General features: G+C 30.1%; 3 protein-coding genes across 3 annotated transcripts; 1 reads left to right on the forward strand and 2 right to left on the reverse strand.

Moving 5' to 3' along the window:
* Positions 1–351: 351 nt before the first annotated feature.
* On the reverse strand, positions 352–6,341 carry LOC146533364 (caspase-1-like). Its single transcript, XM_085194694.1, has 5 exons — positions 5,829–6,341; positions 3,624–3,802; positions 3,086–3,240; positions 2,407–2,760; positions 352–696 (listed from the first exon to the last, which is right to left on the reverse strand). The coding sequence occupies exons 1-5, from the start codon at positions 6,217–6,219 to the stop codon at positions 483–485; spliced, it is 1,293 nt and encodes a 430-aa protein (XP_085050820.1). The 5' UTR covers positions 6,220–6,341; the 3' UTR covers positions 352–482.
* Positions 6,342–8,253: 1,912 nt separating this feature from the next.
* On the forward strand, positions 8,254–19,841 carry LOC146533365 (ethanolaminephosphotransferase 1-like). Its single transcript, XM_085194369.1, has 9 exons — positions 8,254–8,489; positions 9,189–9,257; positions 12,805–13,027; positions 13,576–13,729; positions 14,253–14,361; positions 14,757–14,914; positions 15,236–15,413; positions 15,798–15,974; positions 16,421–19,841. Exons 1-9 carry the CDS (start codon positions 8,433–8,435, stop codon positions 16,481–16,483), a joined length of 1,188 nt encoding a protein of 395 aa, XP_085050495.1. The 5' UTR covers positions 8,254–8,432; the 3' UTR covers positions 16,484–19,841.
* A 261-nt stretch (positions 19,842–20,102) lies between these two features.
* LOC146533366 (coiled-coil-helix-coiled-coil-helix domain-containing protein 7) lies at positions 20,103–22,413 on the reverse strand. Its single transcript, XM_085194370.1, has 3 exons — positions 22,276–22,413; positions 21,757–21,855; positions 20,103–21,146 (listed from the first exon to the last, which is right to left on the reverse strand). The coding sequence occupies exons 1-3, from the start codon at positions 22,321–22,323 to the stop codon at positions 21,030–21,032; spliced, it is 264 nt and encodes an 87-aa protein (XP_085050496.1). The 5' UTR covers positions 22,324–22,413; the 3' UTR covers positions 20,103–21,029.
* Between the last annotated feature and the right edge of the window lie 262 nt (positions 22,414–22,675).

Below are 22,675 nucleotides of genomic sequence, written 5' to 3' on the forward strand. Positions count from 1 at the left end.
GTTAAATGTAATTTTAAAGATATATCACATTTCTATATTAATATATTAATCTCAGAAAATCAGGATTTAAATTAGTATTAGGTACTACTGGTAAAATAAGGAATAGCTAATTTTTAAAGGAATTCTCTTGTAACTTTCATATATACTATAATTTAACAAAGTTTGCCTTTTGTCATCACAAGTAAAAAAAACTTTCAGAATAGTTCTGGAGATATCCAAAAATAGATATTGCTAATAAATAAGTCTCTTTTAAAATATCCTATAATAAAGGTACATTTTAGACTTCTTATCTTCAACATCATTTGCAAATCATAAAAAAACGTGATGTATAAGTAATTTATGATTTTCGCATTCCTTAACTTTTTTTGGTTTATTTTCAAAGCTAATTAATTAACTTGTTTAAACTATGTTTTACTTTAAATCTTATTCACTAACCATTATTCTTAACCTTAAAAAATAACTCTAAAATTAACTAAACCATACTATTCCGAATTTCTCTCTTCTACTGACGTAGAAGGACTTATAAACAAATATTTAAAATATTCAAACTGTACGTAAGTCCTAGCGAAGTGATTGGAGATTGTTTGAGCCATTGTTTTTTTCGTATTATTGAATTGCCTTCCATCTTTGAGTGTCTCACATATATCGAGATAAGATTGGGCTATTTTATCGTCTGTATTGTGATCTACTATATGCCTGTAAACAAAACCAAAAAACATTTATTTATCATTGACAATAAAGAACAATCTTAGGTTTATCCATACAAAACGTAAATATAAAAAAGGAAGCCAAGTTCAATATTAAGATATGCATCGTTGTCGACTTTGCAGACAAAAGAATTAAGATGACAGCTTTATGCTTTTTCCCCTCTTAGAAACTTTTTTTTAGCTTCACTGTATATCCCTCAGCAGGTTAAGCAAGGGGAACCTTTTGTTTAAATACTCGGTTTCCAGTAAAATACTCCAGTACCCCACTTTCCGCTGATTTCTTAAAGCATTAAGTACGTGTTGAGTGGCGTAATCAACGACTCAATTTTTGCCTCGATTCCAGAGCGAAATGAAAATATTAAATATTTAATTCCCCCAAATGGAAATCGAATGGTTGTGTCTACACTCAGAAGTTGTGCCGTTGCGCCATGACGGCCTCTCGGCCAAGAATTGAGATTAAGTGCGGAATTTTCTAGATAAAATATATTTATTGACAAATCTATAAATAAGTTGAGGTTTACAGAATCAATTAAATTCTCTTAAGAAGTTCAGATTAGCAAACAAAATAAAATTGACAACTATTAAAATTGTCTATTCGTCTGTCTATTATAAAATGTAGTACAGTCAATCTTAATCTTGAAAAACCGCTTGAATGGCGAACAAACATTAATAATATTAATATTTATATAACTGAGACTTATAAATTGAAAAATATACAGAGGAACATTGAAAAAGTATAAAAGATATTAACAAAAAAAATATCCTAGTTTTTGTCACTTATCACTATCATAGTCCACACTAAGAAAATATGCCTACCCTGCTATGAGCGGGATACGGCATGGAGCTATACAACATGTACATGTACAATCCTTTGACTTTCCACATGCGCCACGATGGCGCCGCTCAAATTTCGCTAATGACCTAATACGTCTTAATCAATCAGCTTTATATTTAATATCCTTGAAGAATATAGGCCAATGCAATTTCCAGTGCCATAATCTCTAAATTTAGCTCGATTCAATGAGGGCTCTATATGATGAAGCCGAGAACGTTAATTTTGTGTGAGATAGCATAAAATAATGTAATATATATATAAAAAAACAGCTTCACGCTGTATCCCGCACAGCAGGGGAAGCAGAGGAAAAATTTAAAAAGTTAACTAATTTAGAAGTAAGAGAAACGCCATGGGTACGAAGTGATGAGATGAGACAGTTATTTTCTATAACTCGAAGGCCGGACTAAAAGTACCTAAGTAAAAATACTAGACGCTAGCTAAATAATCTCGTGTTTCAATAACATAATTTTTAAGATAAAAAGTATAAAGTTTCAGTCTATTCAATAAGACAGCTATTTCACAACAATTCTGTAGAAGAAAATACTTATATTAATATGATTTTTATATTTATGACAAGATTTAAATAAAATGGGCACTAAGTCATCAAAATACAATAGTATATAATGCAATTAAATTGGTTGGTAGTTTTTGAGATTAGCGCGCACAAACGCACAAATAAACAGACCTTTTTTTTGGACCATTTCCATAGAAGATTTCTATAATATTAATACATAAATGTTACATTTTTATCATAAGTATATTAATTAATATTTATGTGAAAAATTTGCGAGTATGAATGGTTGTATGTTCCTGGACGGATTGATAAAATGAAATAATGTAAATAAAATAAAATTAATACATTACCTAAGGCACTTCTTCAAATATTCAAAATGGTCTAAATAACACAAACATGGCTCGAATCGTACTGACATGGGAGACGGAGGCATTTCTACTTCACTCTCAACTCTATTATCAGTACACGTAGAGTTATCCCCATACTTTCTCAAATACAATTTTCTTATCAGCGTGGACATGACGACTGGCATTTGCTTGTTTATGTCCCATTCCTCTGTCCGTCTGTTGTATACTTCATCATGCATGTCGATAGCTACTTTCATCTTGACATCAGTTAAAATGGATTCGAGATCCAATTTGTGAAAGCTTTTGTTAATTTCAGCACATAATATCTGGATGTACCACGATCCGAATAAATTTACTCTGAAATTAATTTCTTTTATAGCTTATTCCGCATATAGGAAAGTAGGCAGAGGGAACTTAATATTGGACACTCCCTTCCCACAGCACAATTTAATTTTCAAGACAGTACGTTTTAATAAAAATAATTCATTCAACAAGAGTTGGCTTTTGACAATACGGTATCGATGATTCTGGGGGAAGACTTCTCGGAGAGTATGTACGTGCAAAATGATGACAGTGGACAAGGAGAAAGTTTGCAGAGATGACGTTTGACGTCCCTTTCCCACTGGTTATCTCGCTAAGATAAAGCGTGAAGATAAGACGAAACATGTTAAAGTAAACTAACCTATGAGACGGATTTCCGGGATAGGAGCTGTGTAAAACCAATATATCCGATTCTATTGGCAAAGTGTAGGATTCGTCGTGCTCATCTACATCCTTATGTACTCTAACTGGTAATTTTGCCATCAATCCTTTTATTGGTCTCGTACCTCGACAGGCCTGAAATGATTTTGGAAAGAATATTAATTTACTTTTTGTCTTTCCGCTTTACATTGTACCAATCCCACATGAAGCTGGTAGTCATAGTCATAGAGAGGCAGAGATAACATGGGTCACGCCCACCCCAGAATGGTCTGGTTCCTCCCAGTCATTTAAATTACAGTAAATTTTTCCCCATTCAATTTAAATAAAAAACAACATTTACACGAACATATCTGTTCAAATCTAAAATCCAGAAAAAAATGATAACCGTTTCTTTTAATTTTTTTGTACAGTGTTTTTTAATATGATTTGACTTTGTTTCTTTAAATAGTATCACTTAATGCTGCACATTTAAAGAATAATTGTTTTTTTCCAAATTATTATTTTGATTTTGAACTAACCTGTATTATTAAAATCTTCGGCTTAGTGATTAGTGTGGGATTTTTAACAGCTTTGAAGTGTTTGATTATTTCCGTTTCACTGTATTGCATGTCCTTCGCTCGCAGTAGTCCGCCAAGAGTCCCGTGAGTTAGAACTGCTATCGCTATACAGCCGTAGTCGGTGAAATCTTTCTCACTAACTGTAAAAGAATAGTGTTTTATTTATTTTATCTATATTAGAAAAAAAAAACTGTATAAGCTGTGTGTTTGTACACGGACATCTTCCGTGGAACCAGTGGTCGGATTTGATCTTAACAAAAAAGTAAGGAATTGGCTCCTTATAGCAAAATCTATACAAGGATATATAAAATCAAAAGTCTAGAGTATCCGATGTCTTAGAATTCTACTAAGAGATTAACGAAGTTTAGAACATTGCTTACTATTAAATACGTAAATGTTTATGTTTTCATATTCATTATTTCGTGTTTTATAAATTTACACATTTTTTTATAAATTACGCTAAAACGCTGCTAGAAAAATACATTTACTTGTTTATCATCACTGTTTTAGAACATATAATTTTCTAAGTAAAAAAATTTTTTTAATGAGTAAATTATTACATATTTACTATTATTTCTTTAATTGAAATTAGAAGAAAAAATTAAGAAATCGAACTAAATCAGCTTCACGCTATATACCGGACGCAGCAGGGTAGGCAGAGGGAACCGAGCATTAAGACCCCGTTCCCGATTTTGCGCCGAATTCTGGAAGCATTGCGTGTTGAGTGGCGTAACTCAACGCCACGCTTTGCCTCGACATCAGAGCGATTTCGAGACAAATAGTCTTGACAAAAAAAACAACAAAGTGGTCCTATAAGGGTTCTATTTTTTTATTTTGTGGTACAGAACCCTAAAAATAATGTCTATACACCAGTTTCTCATATGGGTAAAAAGCCAAAACCTAAACAAAATTACATTGTTTTGCTTTACGCTCTGACATCATCTTTTATTTGTTTTACGCAAGTAAAGTATCGATTTATTTAATATATCTTATCTAATGTTATCTTAGCATAAAACGATGACAAGAAATACTATCTTTATTTACAATCTGTAATTCTATTAAAACTATATAACTACCTACTTTATCGGTTATAAAAATATACAATACGGGGAGAATGTAATTACCGTATGCACTCATTATATATGAAATAAACTACAATAAATATTTACTTTTTGATTTGTAAGTCTTAACTTCGTGTCAAATTTCATAAATGGAGGTCCACGGGAAGTTCTATTGGTACTTCCCGTGGACTAGTAGTAGGTTTTAATGAAAACGTAATTTTAGCGTAATTAGATTATACTATTGAAACACTGGTATACACACATACCAATAGATTTAAGAAATAAGTAATTCTATAAGCAATTCGACTTTTTTAAGTATTAAACTGTAAAAATACTGATAATTCTGGAATGGAAAATGGTTCTTTCGATGAAATGTCTTAATACATATAACCTGAATAACTAACTGGCTTTTGGCCGAATTCCAACATACTATAATATTATTAGTAAGGTAAGGGAAAAAAATCCAAAGAATTCTGTCCAAAAGAAAAAGATTTCATCTCGGGAGATGAAGATAGCACTTAGGACCAACGTATTTTAAAAGATGACTTAGGACTTACAGCCTATAAGAGACGCACTGGTCTTTTCTTAACTGATAATTTGAAAAAAAAATAGCAAAACAAAGAATTTTAACAAACAAAATGACCGTATTTATACTGAAAGCTCTAAAGCAGCTTCCCAATTAGTCTGCTATGAAAGAGTGAGTCATCCATATTTTGGTGGAAAAGGTGTTAAAACATCAGCACAAGTATATCAAAATACCATTCATGAAGAATTTTCTCAAAGGGTGCGTGTTGGTATTGATAACTGGCCTCAACGTTTAAAGGACTGCATTGCAACCAATGGAGTCCACCTTAAATAAGCTTTATATATTTTTAAAGATTTTTATATTAAGGTATTAAACTAACACTGTAAGAGTAATAAATGTTACGTAATAAAAAATAGTTCTATTGCATTGATAAATGTCCCTAGTAGATTTACTCATACGTCCATGAACAAACAGCGATTATTTAAAATGTTAATATAGATACGCTAACGCTAACTTAAGACTATTTTGTTTTCCTCAGCCACGAAGGCCTCTTTTTAAATTCCTGTAAAAGATACTTACATATTTTCAATTCATCCATGATTTCGTCCTTTGTCAGATCTTTATGTTCGTGGACCTCAAAACCAAATTTTGAGAAGGTTCTATCAAGCGCCTCCACATCCTTTTCTGTTCCCACTCTAGGCTTAAATCCATATATATTCTCTTGATTGAAAATAGCAAGATAATTCTTTTCAAATGTTTCCAGTTTATACGTACTTGCATACTTATCTAAGGCTCGCGTATTATATATGGGTGTTTCATTCAACTCATTGTTAGGAATAACATTGTCATCCGTAATTTTCAATTCTTCAATTTTTTCAATCACGGGAGGATTCCGAGCGGGTGCAAATACTTCAGCATCCAATAGATTTTCACCATTAGTCAATATATCATTATAATTGTAATGAAACATTTTTGATTTTTATTTGTACATGTATATTCAATACATATAATATGTGTACGTTTGCACGGACACCTTTCCACCTACTGCACCTCAACCGATTTGAGTTGTATCGATTCATATTATCTTATCAATATGATGAACCATGTTAAGAAGCTAGCATTTTATTAGTCGTTTTGATAGCAAAATATCTATTGAAAATTACTAATGGTAAATTACCCTTGTCAAAATCATCGGTCGTAACAAGGAGCCACTTCCGCGCAAAACAAAGAAATTGAGTGGCGGAAATTATTGATAATAATATCTTGAAAATTAATTTCAAGCACACGTAAGTATTTGATGTAATTTCATAATATTAATCAACAATAACATTGACTCATGCGGTGAACTTTATTTTATCAAAGGGATTATTTCAACAACCAAAGTACCTAATCTTTTAGGTACTATATCATTCATCAATACAAAAAATATTTATATTTACAATTTTTGTACAGGATTATATTTTTAAAAAAGATCCTTGCGACAGATTTCAGTAATGAAGTCACTTCAACTATTCGTTTCTGTGCTTAAGTGCCTGAACGAAATCATAGCTTACATTACCAGTCTTAGCAATGTGTTCTTGTGGCAATAGAAGACGTATTTGCATTTTTTGGATTCACACTGTATCCTGCATATATTAGGGTAAGCAGAGAACCTAGTTTTAAAACACTAGTACGTTCCCAACTTTTCGCCTAACTTTCTAGATTTTTCTTGTTGACTAGCGGAACAACGCCGCGCTTTGTCTTGATACTAGAACAAGGAAATGAAAATAGTTAATTTCTCGTGCGGCAGGCGGGCTCACAAATATCACCTTTACAGTCAGATGCTTAATTGGCACGACTCAATATGTAAGCACATAGTTTAAAAAAATATCAAGTCGGTCAAGTCAAGGTTTCCTTTTTACTGCTTCCTCGAGACAGTTACTTTGAAATTGAACTTTTGAACACGCCATTAGAGCATTGTGCTACCAAGACTGACCATTGGAACTACATACTAAATACAAATTATTTAAAAAAAATTGTGTAGGCACTTTACAAGGTTTTTTCATATGATCATTCGACGATTCAAAGGTGTTTATAATAATTGCCTATTTAAATAAAGAATATTTTGAATTTGAATTTACATACGCCTTACAAAACAGTTGAGCAATTCCACTATATTACTATTTTAATCTTAGATAGCACAGGGATAAACTTTTACTAGTGATTGATATTTATTTCAATACAAAAGAAAAAGTTGATGACCCTGTATTTTCTATTTACGATATATAGGGGATACAGCAGGGTATACTTAGGGGATTTAGTGTTAAGACGAAGAGAAAATATATGTTGAGTGGCGCAAATCAAAGCCACGCTCTGTGTTGTTCCCAAAGCGAAATATCATTTCTTCGAGTGGATATCAATATCGAACTACCAACCGTCGCAAGTGCAATCTCATGCTTGTGCCCCTTTGTCATGGCGGTCCTAATCGGCGCTGCCAGATTCTGTTTCGGGAAAAGCGGATCTATCATTTGAATTATCTTTGGAACTGCTAGTAATTAAAAATCAACGATCTAGAAACGCTGTTCTCAATATACTATTATATACCACTCGTATGGCCTAATGTAAAATATTATAGTAAAACTTTTCACAGTTTTATAAAATATAATAATAACTCACAAGTTACGAATATATTTTAAAAGGCCGCTTACTTTGAATTATTTATGTACTGGGGTAATAAGGTAGGGTAATTTGGATTTGGAAAACAATCAACACCGAATTTATTTCGATATACTTATTTGATTAAACTAATTCGAAAATAAATTCTTACTATAATCTAACCTAGTCTCTACTGTGCTTAAAAAATATATAATATAAATTAGACATAAACGAAAATTTTATCTAGTAATTATTGTTTTATTATATAAATAATGTAAAATAACACATTTTTTATTAATAAGTATTGCTATAATATAAATAAATAATATTTCATATGACTACAGTGTTGCCAGCTCAATGCAACATTTTCATATTTCAATTCAATTTCAACTTTTCAAGTTCAATAAATGCCGCAACTTGCTGCTTGTCATAATACATTGTAAATATGTAAAAATGTATCATAAAAAGTGTAATTACATTATAAAAAATATATTATAAAGTGTGTATTTATTATTTATTGGCGTGTATTAATAAAAAATAATAGTGAAAATGTTCAATTACAAATATCTCAGCCGGGAGCATCTGGAGGGATTCGATAATTACAAGGTAATTTGTAATATGTTTAGAAAAAATAAAAAAATATATATATAATTGAAGAAAATAGCCAATATTTATTTGAATAGAATAATTAATTAGAAAACATAACCTATAAAAATCGATCTTTTACGCAACATTCCACTGCACTTCCTTTATATTCATGGACAAATCGCAATGTGTATGATCTTTCTATATCTTACATAAACAGTAATTATCAAAGATAAAGATAACTTAAATAATGCGTACAATAATTCGTTTTAATATGACTAATGTACTTAATATAAAATGAACAAGAAAACGTTATTTAATTGAAGATATTCTTGTATTAAAAATAAGTAAAAAAATAATATATTCATTAATAAATTACACAATATATTTTCATTACTTTATTAATTTTCAATAATGTAATGTATTTAATGTGTAGATAAAGTTAACAAAAAAGAATATGCATTAAGTAGAGGCTTTTGGTTTTGACTGTATATGCAAAATTGCTATAGTGTTTGACTCCATTTAGGGTAATGAAACATTTTCATTTCCTCACACTGGTAGCAAGACTTCGTTCAGCATTAAGTTCCACTATTCAACTTGGAATGTCTTGAAAATTGTAAACTGTATGTGGAACAGAGTCTTAACACTAGTTTCTCTGTCTACTCTGTAGCATACCACATGAAAGTAAAAAATAAGTAATAAGTTTTTAATTGTTCTCAGTATATGTCGAAAGACACAAGTCCACTCAGCGTGTATGTTATGCACCCATTCTGGAATAAAGTAGTGGAGGTAAGAATTTTAAAATTAATTAGTTACTTACCAATTAACAGTTACATAAACATCACCAAACACTATTGTCAAATATTTGTTTAGAAAAAATAAAAAAATATGTGAACATAAAGTTTGTTCAAAGAGGTGTGGTTATTTAAAATTTACTATTAAATATAGGCACAGGGGCACAAAATATGACTATAAATGTGACCGGTTGTTTGTTCAATCCCCATTTGAGGAAATGAAATATTTATTTATATTTCCATTTCTTCACTCTGTTGTAAAGACAAAGGACGGCATTGAGTTCTGCTACTCCATACAAAATTAAGAGAATACTTCATTCTTCATCTTAAAACTACTAATCACAGTTCTCTCTACCTATTCTTACTTTAGTAAGAAAGAATAAAATTTACCCAAAATTTTATGTTAATTTATTTCTACTATAAAATATAAATATATATCAAGGCCATTGTGGCTCAGTGACTATGTGAATTTTATGTTAATTTAGTCTAACTATAAAATGGAAATAAGAAGTAATTTATGTGTTTGAGTTTGGAAATTCACTTTTTATACTTTTAATATCACTAGTAAATATTATTAATATTATAAAAAATGAATTTATCAACTAATAATATTATATTTGAATAACTTGGAGTAAAAAAATTTGTAAACATATTATTTAGTCATGATTAAGTGATACTAATAAAAAGTTCATTATAATATTTAGGATGTTGAAAAAACATATTCAAATGATTCTTACAAGTAATTAACTTATTTGTAATTACTATTAGCAAAAAAAGGATTATAGTCATAACATAGTAGAGTACTCTATGTTTATATTTGTGTAGTGGGTTTGATTTTCAATATTTTATGGTTCCTATTGTACCTCAAAAGGTAAAAATGGAACCCTTATATCAGTTTGTTGTCTATCTGTCAAGACCATGTTGAGATCATGTAAAGGTATCATGCACTACATGAAATTCATGTAGTGTTGATTATATCTATAGTCCCTCGTAGGGCATATCAATCGCATCGCAAAGATATAATTTTTGTATGAAATTCGCCGCATAATTTAATCATATAGAGTAATTCCCATGTACTTATAATTTTGAAATTTGGCACGAAGTGAAAATTACATTACAAATAATGTAAAAAATCCGAAAATCTTATACCTATGTAAGGCATATAAAAGTTGTTCAAAACAAAATACATTCAATGAAGACTGACCTCCCTCAATACATTGACTATCTAAAAAAAACATTCAGAACTAGTAGTTCCTGAGATTAACCAAACATTTTGTTTTTCAGATTAATAATATTAATATAGATGTTCTAGTGTAAATAGAATATATTACTATGTATAACGACAAAAATATATATTAGTATAAGAAAATAAGTATAAATTTATAAAGCATGATTATTTACAAGTACCAATATAGTAAACAACTTATGTGGCCTTTTGATCTAAAATATGACATTGATCATGCTATGTTAGAAAACTATTAACTATTAAACTATTATAAATATATATTATTTTTATGATCATATTGTATATCTGTCCTTCAAATTTAACTCATGACATCTGCCTCAGCAAGTACTTACTTACTTATTATCTGTTCTACATACACAAAAACAAGCAATATGGCTATTTTGTAAAAAAATGTGTTTTAATTTTAAAATTATATTTTTGTAAAATCTTGAAAATTAAATTACAATCATTCCTGGATTATTTGCATTTTATTGAAATACACGGAATAATAATTATTTTTATAGTACTCCATTGTGTATCTGCCACTATAAATTGGCCCTAATTTCTTTTACTTGGAGGAATTTATTTTAAATTATATCTCCAGTAGGGATTCGAATCCACAACCATAGAATGTAAATTAGATGCTTCCCGCTTCCAACTTACTTATTATTTATGTGGTTTACCCTAATATACTTTTTTAAATTATATCCCGTATATCGCAGGTTAGGCAGAGAGACCCAGTGTTAAAACACTATCACCCAGTTTCCTCCGAATTTTTCGAGGCATTGCGTGTTGAGTGGCGGGACTCAACGCCCGGCTTTTGCCTTGTATTCATTCCCCCGATTGAGGAACGAACCTACAACCGTTAAAGTCACACCCTTCCTCCGTTGCGCCACGACATCCTCAAGAGACGGTATCATTCTTTGTGTATTGCAATTACTAGTAGACCTACATATAATTATAGTAAATAGCAAAATAGATTAGTCATGTTTTAGATAATGGTTTTAGCTGTTCTTCTACTATCATACCATTTTGTTTATATGAATGTATGAGGAATAGAATAATAAATGATAAGCAGTATATGACGCCTCTGACATTGCGTCTTGAAAAATTCAACTCTGCCCTGTGTGTTGTTATCAAAGCGAAAATAAACATTAATTAAATTAATCATTCATTCCCCTGAGTGGGAATCGAACCTACAACGTCAAACGCTGTGCCGTTGCGCTGCGACGGTTTCTCATTTAATATAATTTTTGCTGCTTTGAATTCGCGGATGGAAATAATATTGCCTCTGAATGGTATAAAAAAAAAATCAACTATAGACTCTATTTATAAAATAATTTCCTTGATATAGCTGGTTAAAATATCACTAAATTGGCGAAGTAAACTGGTTAACGAAGTGATATAACACTCCGTTTTCTCTGTCTAACCTAAAAAACGTGTTTATTACATAAAAATCAAAATAAATGTACAAAAAACAAAAAAAAACACTGTGTAGCATTACAATAGGAAATTTTGAATGGTCTGTTGGAAATGATAATGACATACTTACATTATCTATATTTATAAAATCGAAAGGTCACTCACTCATCACGAAATCTCAGATACTACATGTGCTAGAAATCTTAAATTTTGCATAGGAGTTACTTATAGGACGTAGGTGCTCGCTAAGACGGGAATTTGTAATATTCGACTTCTAAGGGGTTGTTTTTGGGGTCGAAAGTTTGTATGAAACTTCATTACTACAAATGCTAGGAGCCTCAAATTTTGCATAGACGTCACTAGGACGTAGTCATGGAGACAGAAATTAATAATAACATAGTTAATAGAACACGCGGGTGAAACCGCGAGCGGGCCGCTAGTACTATATAAGTACTACTATGAATTTTATTTATATGGATATTTTAATAATACTGTAAGGGATGTTTGGTGACAAAACCCATTCGCTTTTTTTTTAGATTCCCTAACCAAAATATTTTTTAATATAAATCCACAAAGGATTTTTATTTAAAGCTTAACGCTGCATAACTTATATAGCAGAACAGGTAGAAGGAACCTAGTGTTCGGACACTCTGTTCCCCATTTTCCGCCTAATTTTCACGATTTTGTTAATGGACGAAATTCTACTCGAGCTTTTTATCTCGTTACCACATCGAGATTAATTCAATCACCCGAGCGGAATTTGGACCACAATTCAAAATTTACTTTATATATGTATCTGTAGGCAGAACGAACCTAGTATTAATACTTATTACACCCATTTTCCCCGATTTCGATATTAGTTATAATTATATACATATATTATTCTTTATTTCAGTGGGTTCCACGCTGGGTAGCACCAAATGTACTGACATTCGCCGGTTTTCTATTGACCGTGTTGGATTTTCTTCTTCTCTCATACTACGACTATGATTATTTGGCGGCCAGCTCTAAAGTGTCTAACGAAACTTCTTCAGAGCCACTCAAAGGTCACACGGAGATCATCCCACAGTCGCTGTGGTACCTACTCGCCGTGTTCTTGTTTTTAGCGTATACTTTGGGTATGTATTGTTTTTTTTTTAATTATTTTAATATTTCAATGCTGAGTATTAAAAAGTGTCTTTTTAATATTTTGAAAGTATTATTCCACGTTTAAAAGAACAATGAAGTTTTATATAATTAAAATATATTTTACTAGCGGACGCGCGCAGCTTCGCTTGCGTATTTAGGAGTGAATTCTAATAACCCATGAAACATGTGTTCAATGAAATATTTTTAAGAGTCTAAATTTCAAATTTAATAAAAATCGGTGGCGATTTAAAGATTTCTCCATACAAACTTTCAACCCCTTATTTGCACCCCTTTAGAGTTAAAATTTTTCAAAATCCCTTCTTAGTGGATGTCCAGAATACGAAGGTAAACATCTGTCCAAATTTCACGTTTCTACGCACAGCGGTTACGGCTGTGCGTGCGTCTTACCTCACTCAGTGAGGACAAGTCCTTTTATATATATAGATTATATAATTTTCGTAATAACCTAATCTAATAAAGATTACTATGAATGTTTTTTTTTTAATAATTAAAAAATATTGTATTTATTAAACTTTAGATGGCATAGACGGCAAGCAAGCGCGTAGAACCCAAACATCAGGTCCTCTTGGAGAACTATTCGACCATGGGTTGGATTCCTACTCGGTATTCTTTATACCAGCCTGTTTATATTCGATTTTTGGCCGCCTCGACTTCTCTATTGCACCTATAAGGTAATTTAGATTTTGTCTCTTTACTATTTTTATTTATGTTTTTTCGTTTCATTGTCGAATAACAGATTACTCTAACACATACACTTTTTAATGAATTCTGGAGGCATTGTGTGTTGAGTGGCGAAACTCCGCCTCACTTTGCCTCAATAAAGTTAACAATAAAAGTTTAATTTATCTAAATATACGGGAAATATAACATATCTAGTAGTCAGACGCCATCAGGCTCAGATTCTAACTGTAAATACAATGGTTATTGGTTCGATCTCATTCGGGGTATGAACTATTATTTAATTTCCTCTCTTTGGTAACATAACAATGTGCCGTCTTAACACTAGGTTCTTTCTGCCTAGGTGCGGCTTGCTGGTTGCCCATATAAAGCGTAAAGTTAAACAAAATCTAATATCTCGATAAAAAAGACAAACCCCGGCTAAAATAACTTAATTTGAAATAATTTAATAAATTAATAATTTTTAATTTTTTATACTTTTTTTAAAAAATATTTATTGCTCTTTCTTGTTTCCAGAATGTATTATGTGATGTGGAATCTGTTATTAAACTTTTATCTCAGTCACTGGGAGAAATATAATACGGGCGTGTTATTTTTGCCGTGGGGCTACGATTTTAGTATGTGGGTAAGTAATAATACATAACGATATATTTACTACTTTTTTTTTAGAACATACATAAAAATTTGAACATAGCGTGATTTGAACCCGCACCTCTTGGAAATTTTTATTTATTTTTAGATTTACGCTGTGACCCTCACATAGCAAGGTAGGAGGCAGAGGGAACCTGGGAATTTAGTGTTAAGAAAATCCGTTACCATTAAGAAGTATCAGTTCCCCCACTTTTCTATATTTATATAAGTAAAAAAGATAAAATAACTTCGATTCTTTTTTGATTCAATGTCTTGAAAAACGGGTGGTGCGTAGCGGACGGAGTGCCTTATCACTGGGTACCCTACTACATACGGGATACAGCGTAAAGCTAAAAAACAAAAGTAATAATTAAATTTTCCTTTTTTTAGACATCAACATTCGTGTTTCTATGGACAGGCGTGAGAGGAACTGGTTTTTATAAGAAATATTTATTTGGAAGCTACACTTTGGCTAATGCTTTTGAATGGTTAATTTATGGTACTGGAGTATTCACGAATTTACCGGTTTCTTTGTATAATACTTATCAGTGAGTATATTATATGATTCTAATGATTAAATTTTCTTTCCAAATAAAACTTAATATAAATATCAAAGTATCCCGACAGATGCTAACAACACAAATATGTAATAACAAGCGAAGCAAAATAAGAATTTCAACGTAGCTTGATGAGTACATATGACTTAGCAGTCAGAGCGCTTGGACAATTTCCAAAGAGGCGCGGGTTCAAATCACGCTACGTTAAAAAAAATATTTTAGATATTTTAGCTTCAGAGCGGCCAAAACTCCACGATCGTACTATAAATAAAAAAATATCAAAATTTTCAACAATTTCCCTTTATTCTGCAGATCATACAAACTGCGTACAGGCAAAATGAGATCTTTCACGGAAGCAATAAGACCACTGTGGTCACTACTCACCGTTTTCTTAGTGACCACGTTTTGGGTGCACACTAGCGACCGATTGCCCGATAGTGACCCCAGAATGTTGTTTTTATTGATCGGGACATTATTTAGTAATGTTGCAGTTAGTATTTTTTATATTTAATCTTATTTAAGACACTAGATTAAAAAAAATATGTGTTCGGGGCGAACAGGAAAATTTAAAATTTATTTTAATATAAATATTTCCCAAGTAAAAAATATAAAGCATTAAGACTATTTTGGTCACTACTCACCACTTTGTGGATGCACAGTAATGACGACTGCCCGAGAATGATCCCAGAATGTTACTTTGTTGGGTTCCGCCCCTAGGCTTTCGATCGTTAAATTACTGAGGAAATGAAAATATTTAATACTTAATTCTCCCGAGTGGGAATCGAACTCACAACCGTCACGTTTACAGTCGCAGGCTCGTGCCCCTGCGCTACGAAGACCTCATTATAATAATAACTATATTTTTGTTTCCCAGTGTCGTCTAATAGTTAGTCAAATGAGTAATCAGCGGTGTGAAGCGATCAACTGGCTGGTGTGGCCGCTCTGTTTCATCGGTGGTATAGCGTGTGCCTTCCCAGAATATGAACTGCCACTGTTCTACCTGCTGACGGCCGCTGCTGTAGCTGCGCACGTACATTATGGGGCTTGTGTGGTAAGAAATTAAATATTTAACAACTTTTGTTGGTGTCGCCTTTATGTACCCATTGGGTTTATACTTTTATTAAACTTTGAAATAGTGTAGCTCAAGCGGGCGAAGCCGCGAGCGTGTCGGCACTAATTACTTATAGTCTGCTATTTAATTAATCAAGGTTGAGTGCTCAAAACTCGTTTACTCACACATATTTATTTTAAATAGTTTAAGTTTTTATTTTATTTTAAATTGAATTTTGTATAAATCAGCGCTTGTAAACCATTTAAATACTTTTGTATGTTTCTAAAAGTTTTCATATTGTAATGTGTGAAGATTAATTAACTCTCATTTATTGTCATTTAAAAGCATAAATAAATGACAGACTTATTTATCTGTTATATTATTTGAGTTCTTATTTATTATTCAAAATATATTTGTCTTATAGATTTTAATATTAAAAATTACAGGTACGTCAGATGTGCGACCATTTCAGAATAAGCTGTTTCCACATAAAGCAGAGGTCAGATTGACTCTTAGACGACAATGCGTGTTAAATAACATAATATACATTATGCCATTCATTTTTGTGTATATGCTGTTGTGTCGACTTTTTTATAGAAAAAAAGATAATTTATAATTAATCTTTATTGTCTGCATTTTTTCAAAAACATACCAATACAATATATTGGGATATGTCTTTGAAAAATATGATAATTAAGGTAATTAAAATTCGTATAATAAATTTTAAACACGTTATAATGTATTTGCAGATCTTCAATTGCAAAATATAATACTAACAGTTTTATAATTTTCCATTTTTGTGTTAAAAGTGTTATGCTAAAAAAGCATACAAAAGGACAATTATAATATGGTGCTACTTATAGCTATTCAGAGCAATTGCATATTAATTAAGAAGTGTGAGTTGAATTTCCCTTCTATACAATAATTATATAAACTAAAATCTAATTCAAAAAAGTCGACACAGCAATTATATCATGGCATACAACATATAGGTGCTGATTACACATACAAACAAAAACTATTAATTATAATAAAATGTTTTTGTTTTATTTAAAAAAGTCATAAATTCATCATATTTTTTTATACATTTAAAAAAAAGCAACACTAATTCTTTTTCAGCACTTTTGTTGTTTATAATATTATGTTATTTTAAAATGTGTACATTAACAAAAAAGTTCAAATTTATTGAAAAAAAAAACCCTTTCAAATTCGGCCATCATGGTTTGTTTTAGATTTTTAATTATGTACACATTTTTTTGTCTGTTCGTAGCGCGCATTGTCTATGGTTTTCTTTTTTAAATTCTTTGTAGAGAATTTCTATTATTGTAATAGTTTTTAAGATTATTTTTCTGTGTCATTTTTTATATGATTATGTAAAGGAATATGCAATGATTCGTTTTAATATGGTAGTAATTATTTTTACTTTTAATTTCAAAGTATCGTTTTTGCTTATCCTGTTAAAGGGGTAAAATTCTGTAGTATTCAACAACTTACTCTTAGTATTTTTTTTTATTATTATATTCCTGATAATAACATTCGCCTATTACAATAGTTATTAGTAAGTATTCAAAAAGTAACCTTGATATTAATTCTTATTAATAATTCTTGATATTATTTATTATTATAATTTAAAAATATATAGATTCTATTCATTTTAGTTAGAAACATACCGCCTGTAATCTATCTCACTCGCAGTTAGCAACTATATTTAATTGGAATTAAGTATTACATTTTTAACCACCGACATTTGTAACAAATTGCTATGTTAATATGTTATATCTGGATTTGAATAATAATGAATGAACTATAAAGTTACGGGTACAAATCGTACTTAGGGAAAAAATGCGGCGTTGTGTTTCGCCATTTAATTCAAATTCAAATAATTTTATTCAAAATAAGAAATTACATGCTTCATTTTTTGAACGTCTAATAATTTGTAACGCCTATATATGAACAAAAGGGGTATAATGGAGTTTCATGTCATTGAATTTACCTCATAAATTATTAGTTGATGTGTAAAAATTATATTATTTAAACTTTGTTTAATCCTTAATTAAAAATAAAGAATAATAATCATTATAAAATAACTCAATCGTGTAAAATAGTTATTTATTCAAGTACACGGCGTTGAGTTCCGCAACATAACGCGCTACGTCTCGAATTCAGGTGGAAAAGGAAGTCACCTGCTAGGGTGAAAACTTGAATCTAAAAATAATCGTAACATAAATTTTAGGTCCTTCTCAAAAACATGATACCTTATATCCTTCCGTTTGAAAGCATCCAGTATTATATTTTCAATTTAACAATTGCTTTAAAATATTTTTACTACAGATAAAATAAAATAAAAACTTATTTATTTCTTTTTTATATGTTAAAAAAATACTAAAATGTTTACTTAAAAGTATAATATTATTTTCTTTTAAAACAGCATGTATTATTTTCGCTATGAACTATGAAGAACAAAAAATACCAATCAAATGCGAGTCGGACTCGCATACCGGGGGTTCCGTATCAATTTTAAAATTTTACATATGTCAACGGAAAGTATAATTTATAAAAGTTGATCAGTCAATTATAAGTAGTTTTTTTTTATATGAATAAACTTACACTTCTTTATCTATACTGCAAGTTTTCGCTTCTTGACAAATTTCATAATTATAGATACATGGGAAGTACCTATAGATTTTGATAACGCGGAGAATTTCATACAAAATGCAGCAAAATCGATGCAAAATTCTCATAATATCTTTTGATTGCGTTGGACTTAGCAGCTTAATTTTTTTCTTTGGTCTAAGGGATTGTAGATCTGAGTATTTGATATTAATTTCAAATTAATATATCCACGCGATCTCGAGATAGATGCTCTTGATAGACGAACAACAGAATTATAAGATTATCGTTTTTTGCTTTTGAGGTACGGAACCCAGAAAACAGGTCATTAAGTCTTATAAAAAAATCTGTATACATTTAGAATGTATATTTTTTTCATCATTTTACTAGTTTAAGCAATCATATATGGAATATGTTTTATTTTTAAATTACACATTGTATTATAATTATTTATTAATAATTTGGTATGGTGCTTTAGGGTAACTGTGAATCGGGTCTTTCTAATACCAAACACAGTAGTATTTCCTGGTTTGACAGTGAGTAACTCTAAGGTATCCTAAGATAACCGAACTACCTAAAATACCGATGATTTGCTATATGTAGATAATTATTAGAAATATCCGATTTCCACTTACCCTAGTGCACCTTATTTGTGCGTATTCTTTTTTGTCGCAGTAAGGAGGGGTAGGAGTATTTTACTAATTTTAATATTATTTGTCATTGTATAGAATTTTATAAAATTTTGTAGTTATTATATATTTTTAGAAATGTATATTTTTGTTTATATTCATTATTTTCTTATCATATTATAAACTCAATATTAACATATCTATATGGATATATTGATATTTAGTTTAAAATATATATTTTTTATATCTCATACTAATATTTGTGTATGTAAAATTGGTTTTTTAAATCATTTTAATGAATGGATCTGTAACTTGTGAGTTGTGAATTGTAATATTGTATTTAGGTATAACTTAATGGGAAGAATATACTTATTTTTTCACAAAAACAACTATTATAAGAAAATTTCTCATTTTGAGGTAATTTGGTCCTTCGAGCTGGATCATATTAGAATTTTGACGTATTTTGATGTTGAAACATGTTCTTCCTAATCTGCCTTGACGTGAATGTGATAGAACTGTAGCAAACAGCTAAATCGCTAGTTATGATATCGCTTTTACACACGACGGACACTGTCATTGCTTCGCGACACATTTATATCACGTGGAAATAAAATTATTTCGACCATTTCCATCTTGTTTTATTTCAAAATTTCCTATTATTTTTAAGTTTTATAGTCTTTTTATAATATATTGTAAATTAGTGTCTTAAATTCTAGAAGTAATAAAAGGAAAAAATAAATGGGGTTATTTTTATAATTTATAAAGTATGCCTAAAATTCTTGACTTTAGTATAAAGTATCGTTAAGTTGTTTTTAGACATAATGTCGCTATATAAAAATACAGAAACTAATATTGTATATTGTAAAAAGGGTTAAATCAAAATATTACATATATTGTGCAATTGGTTTATTCAGAAAATTTATTTTCAGTCTTTATAAAAATGCATTTAAAAATGTCTATTTCTTGCGTAAATTATATATATATTAATATATATATATATTTTTTTTTTTTCTTTTCTGTGATGAATTTACAATCAGTTCTTTACTTTTAGCAAATGTGTTCTGTGCTGTTGGCTTTTAAAGGCGTGGCTCCAATAAGCCATCTACCTTATAGTATTTTTTTTTTTTTTAAAGTATATCATTTCTCTTTAATCTTTTAGCATAACTTCGCGTTATAAGGGCAGATGCTAGGTCCTTAGGATGCCTTCCCAGTCGGTCTCGATATTTACTGTTGTGTTTTATTATTTCATACGCGACAGTATAGTAACTATTAGTGAATTGAAGAAGTTACATGATAAAACATTTATACATTATTTTAATTTTGAAAATAAAAATAATTAAAGACATTAATGGATTAAGGTAGGTTAGGTATCTAAAATGAGTAGTTGTTTTGTACAATTTTTGCAAAAACAACTACCTTTAATCAGTCACACAACTGACTAAAACTTTTTATTGAATCATAAAAATGTGAGGCCATTTGTGGCACAGGGACACAAGAGTGTGATAGTAAACGGTGTGGATGACAAGTTGTGGGTTTGGTTCCTACTCAATTAATGAATTATCGCATTATTACTCGATCTGGTTAGACAGTGTGACCTTGTGTACTCAACATGCAGAATTCACCGTAAATTGGGAGTGTCTTAATACAAACAGAATGTTTGAACGCTAGGTTCCTTCTATGCGCGGTAACTAAAAAAAATACATAATGTTTAAAGAAACAACTCTACCTGTAATTTTTTACCTTAATCCATTCATATCTTCAATTTCAACAAATGTATGTAACCACTACAATAAACTAAATTTAATATTTCCAGTAGTCAAATGGTGTTGTCAGTCATTTTCTTTATATATTCAGCTTTAATTTGCTCCCTGTCTGCAACATTTGGTAAATATGGAGTTATACCTCGCACTCTTCTATCTTTAGTTACTTTACCCTGAAACATGTAAATAACAATATATTAATTATACACAAATTAAAAATAACAATGTAATGAAAATTAATATATTAATTTCAGAGGTGGTAGCAGTAGTGTCTGACTTTAAGTCGATTGTGGGTTCCCCATAATCGGTAATTCCACATTACCATGGATTGTGGAATATACTTAACTATATTCATTTCTAAGCTCTGTTTAGAAGACCAATATGGTGTTGACCAAATAGGCATTGAGTTCCGCTATTACTCAAAAATTCAGTTGTGCATTGGGAACAGAGTGTCAAGACAGTAAGCTGCTTCTGCTGTATGAAGCATGATATATCTTCTGCAGTATGCAGCATGATATTTTCAAATATTGTTTCTATGTAATATTATTAACATAGAATATGGAGGCCAGCATAAGCACAAACATACAACTTTAAATGTGACAGGTTGTGTAGGTTTGGTTTGGTTTTCCAATTTGAGAAAATGCGAAGTGGCTCGGTAGCTCTGAAGGCAAAGTGTGGCATTGTTCCTCAACTTAACCACTAGGTTCACTCTGCTTACTATGATATATGCGAGATATCGCATGATCAAAAAAATGAAGTAAATAAAGAATACAGTCTACATACCCAGAATTTTTTACATGTATTGTAGTTGTCAAAATATTCTTCACATTTCTCTTGGACAAAATTATTTTTACTAAGACATTGATAAGATTGTTCTTGCTCCTAAAATTAAATAATAATAATATAATTTTTTATTGTATTTATTTACATTGAATACCCTTAATACACTTCTAGCAAAGACATGGAGGATGATATGTATTCAAACAGTTAACTGTTCTAGTTTACCTTGAAACGATAACCAAAAATATGAAAAAATAACACAGGCTATGAGAAGATATATGTAATAAACTATTATATAATAAAGATATAAATTATACAAGTATATAAGTAAGTGTATTACACTTACTGGTAACTTTTAACAATATAATTTAAAAATATATTATAAAATTAAATAAATAGAAAAATCATATACACAAAGAGACATTACAAAAGTACATATTATTATGATATTATATTACATAGGTATGCCACAAAAATATATGCCTTAATCTTATTAACTTCGATAAACAATTTGCCACCGACCTTAAGACACGGATTGAAACGCTCTGCGTTTTCATTCTTTAAACTCATTTTTAATTTGTTTTTTCTTTTTCATATAACATGCATGCATTTAAATAGTGTTTTTATGTCATTATCATATGATTTATAACCAAAAATTGCCAATTTAGGAATGTCAATGTCAGAAATTTAAAAAATCCGTTCAAAAATGAAGTGTAGTTATTTTTGTTATAAAATTCTTTGTAAATTATTTAAGAAATAATATATTTTATTTTTCTTTAACCTATAATTAATATAATAAGAATAAACAATCTTTCTATAAATAGTAACAATTTATATAATAAATAACATTAAAAACTGTTGCGTAAAATGAAATAAATAAATTCGTTCTCTATGAGACCTCCTCTTCGTATAACAACCAATG

This window comes from Heliconius melpomene, chromosome 12 (genome assembly GCF_056956725.1).
Source record: "Heliconius melpomene rosina isolate 202511_hmr_F chromosome 12, ASM5695672v1, whole genome shotgun sequence".
Lineage (NCBI taxonomy): Eukaryota > Metazoa > Arthropoda > Insecta > Lepidoptera > Nymphalidae > Heliconius > Heliconius melpomene.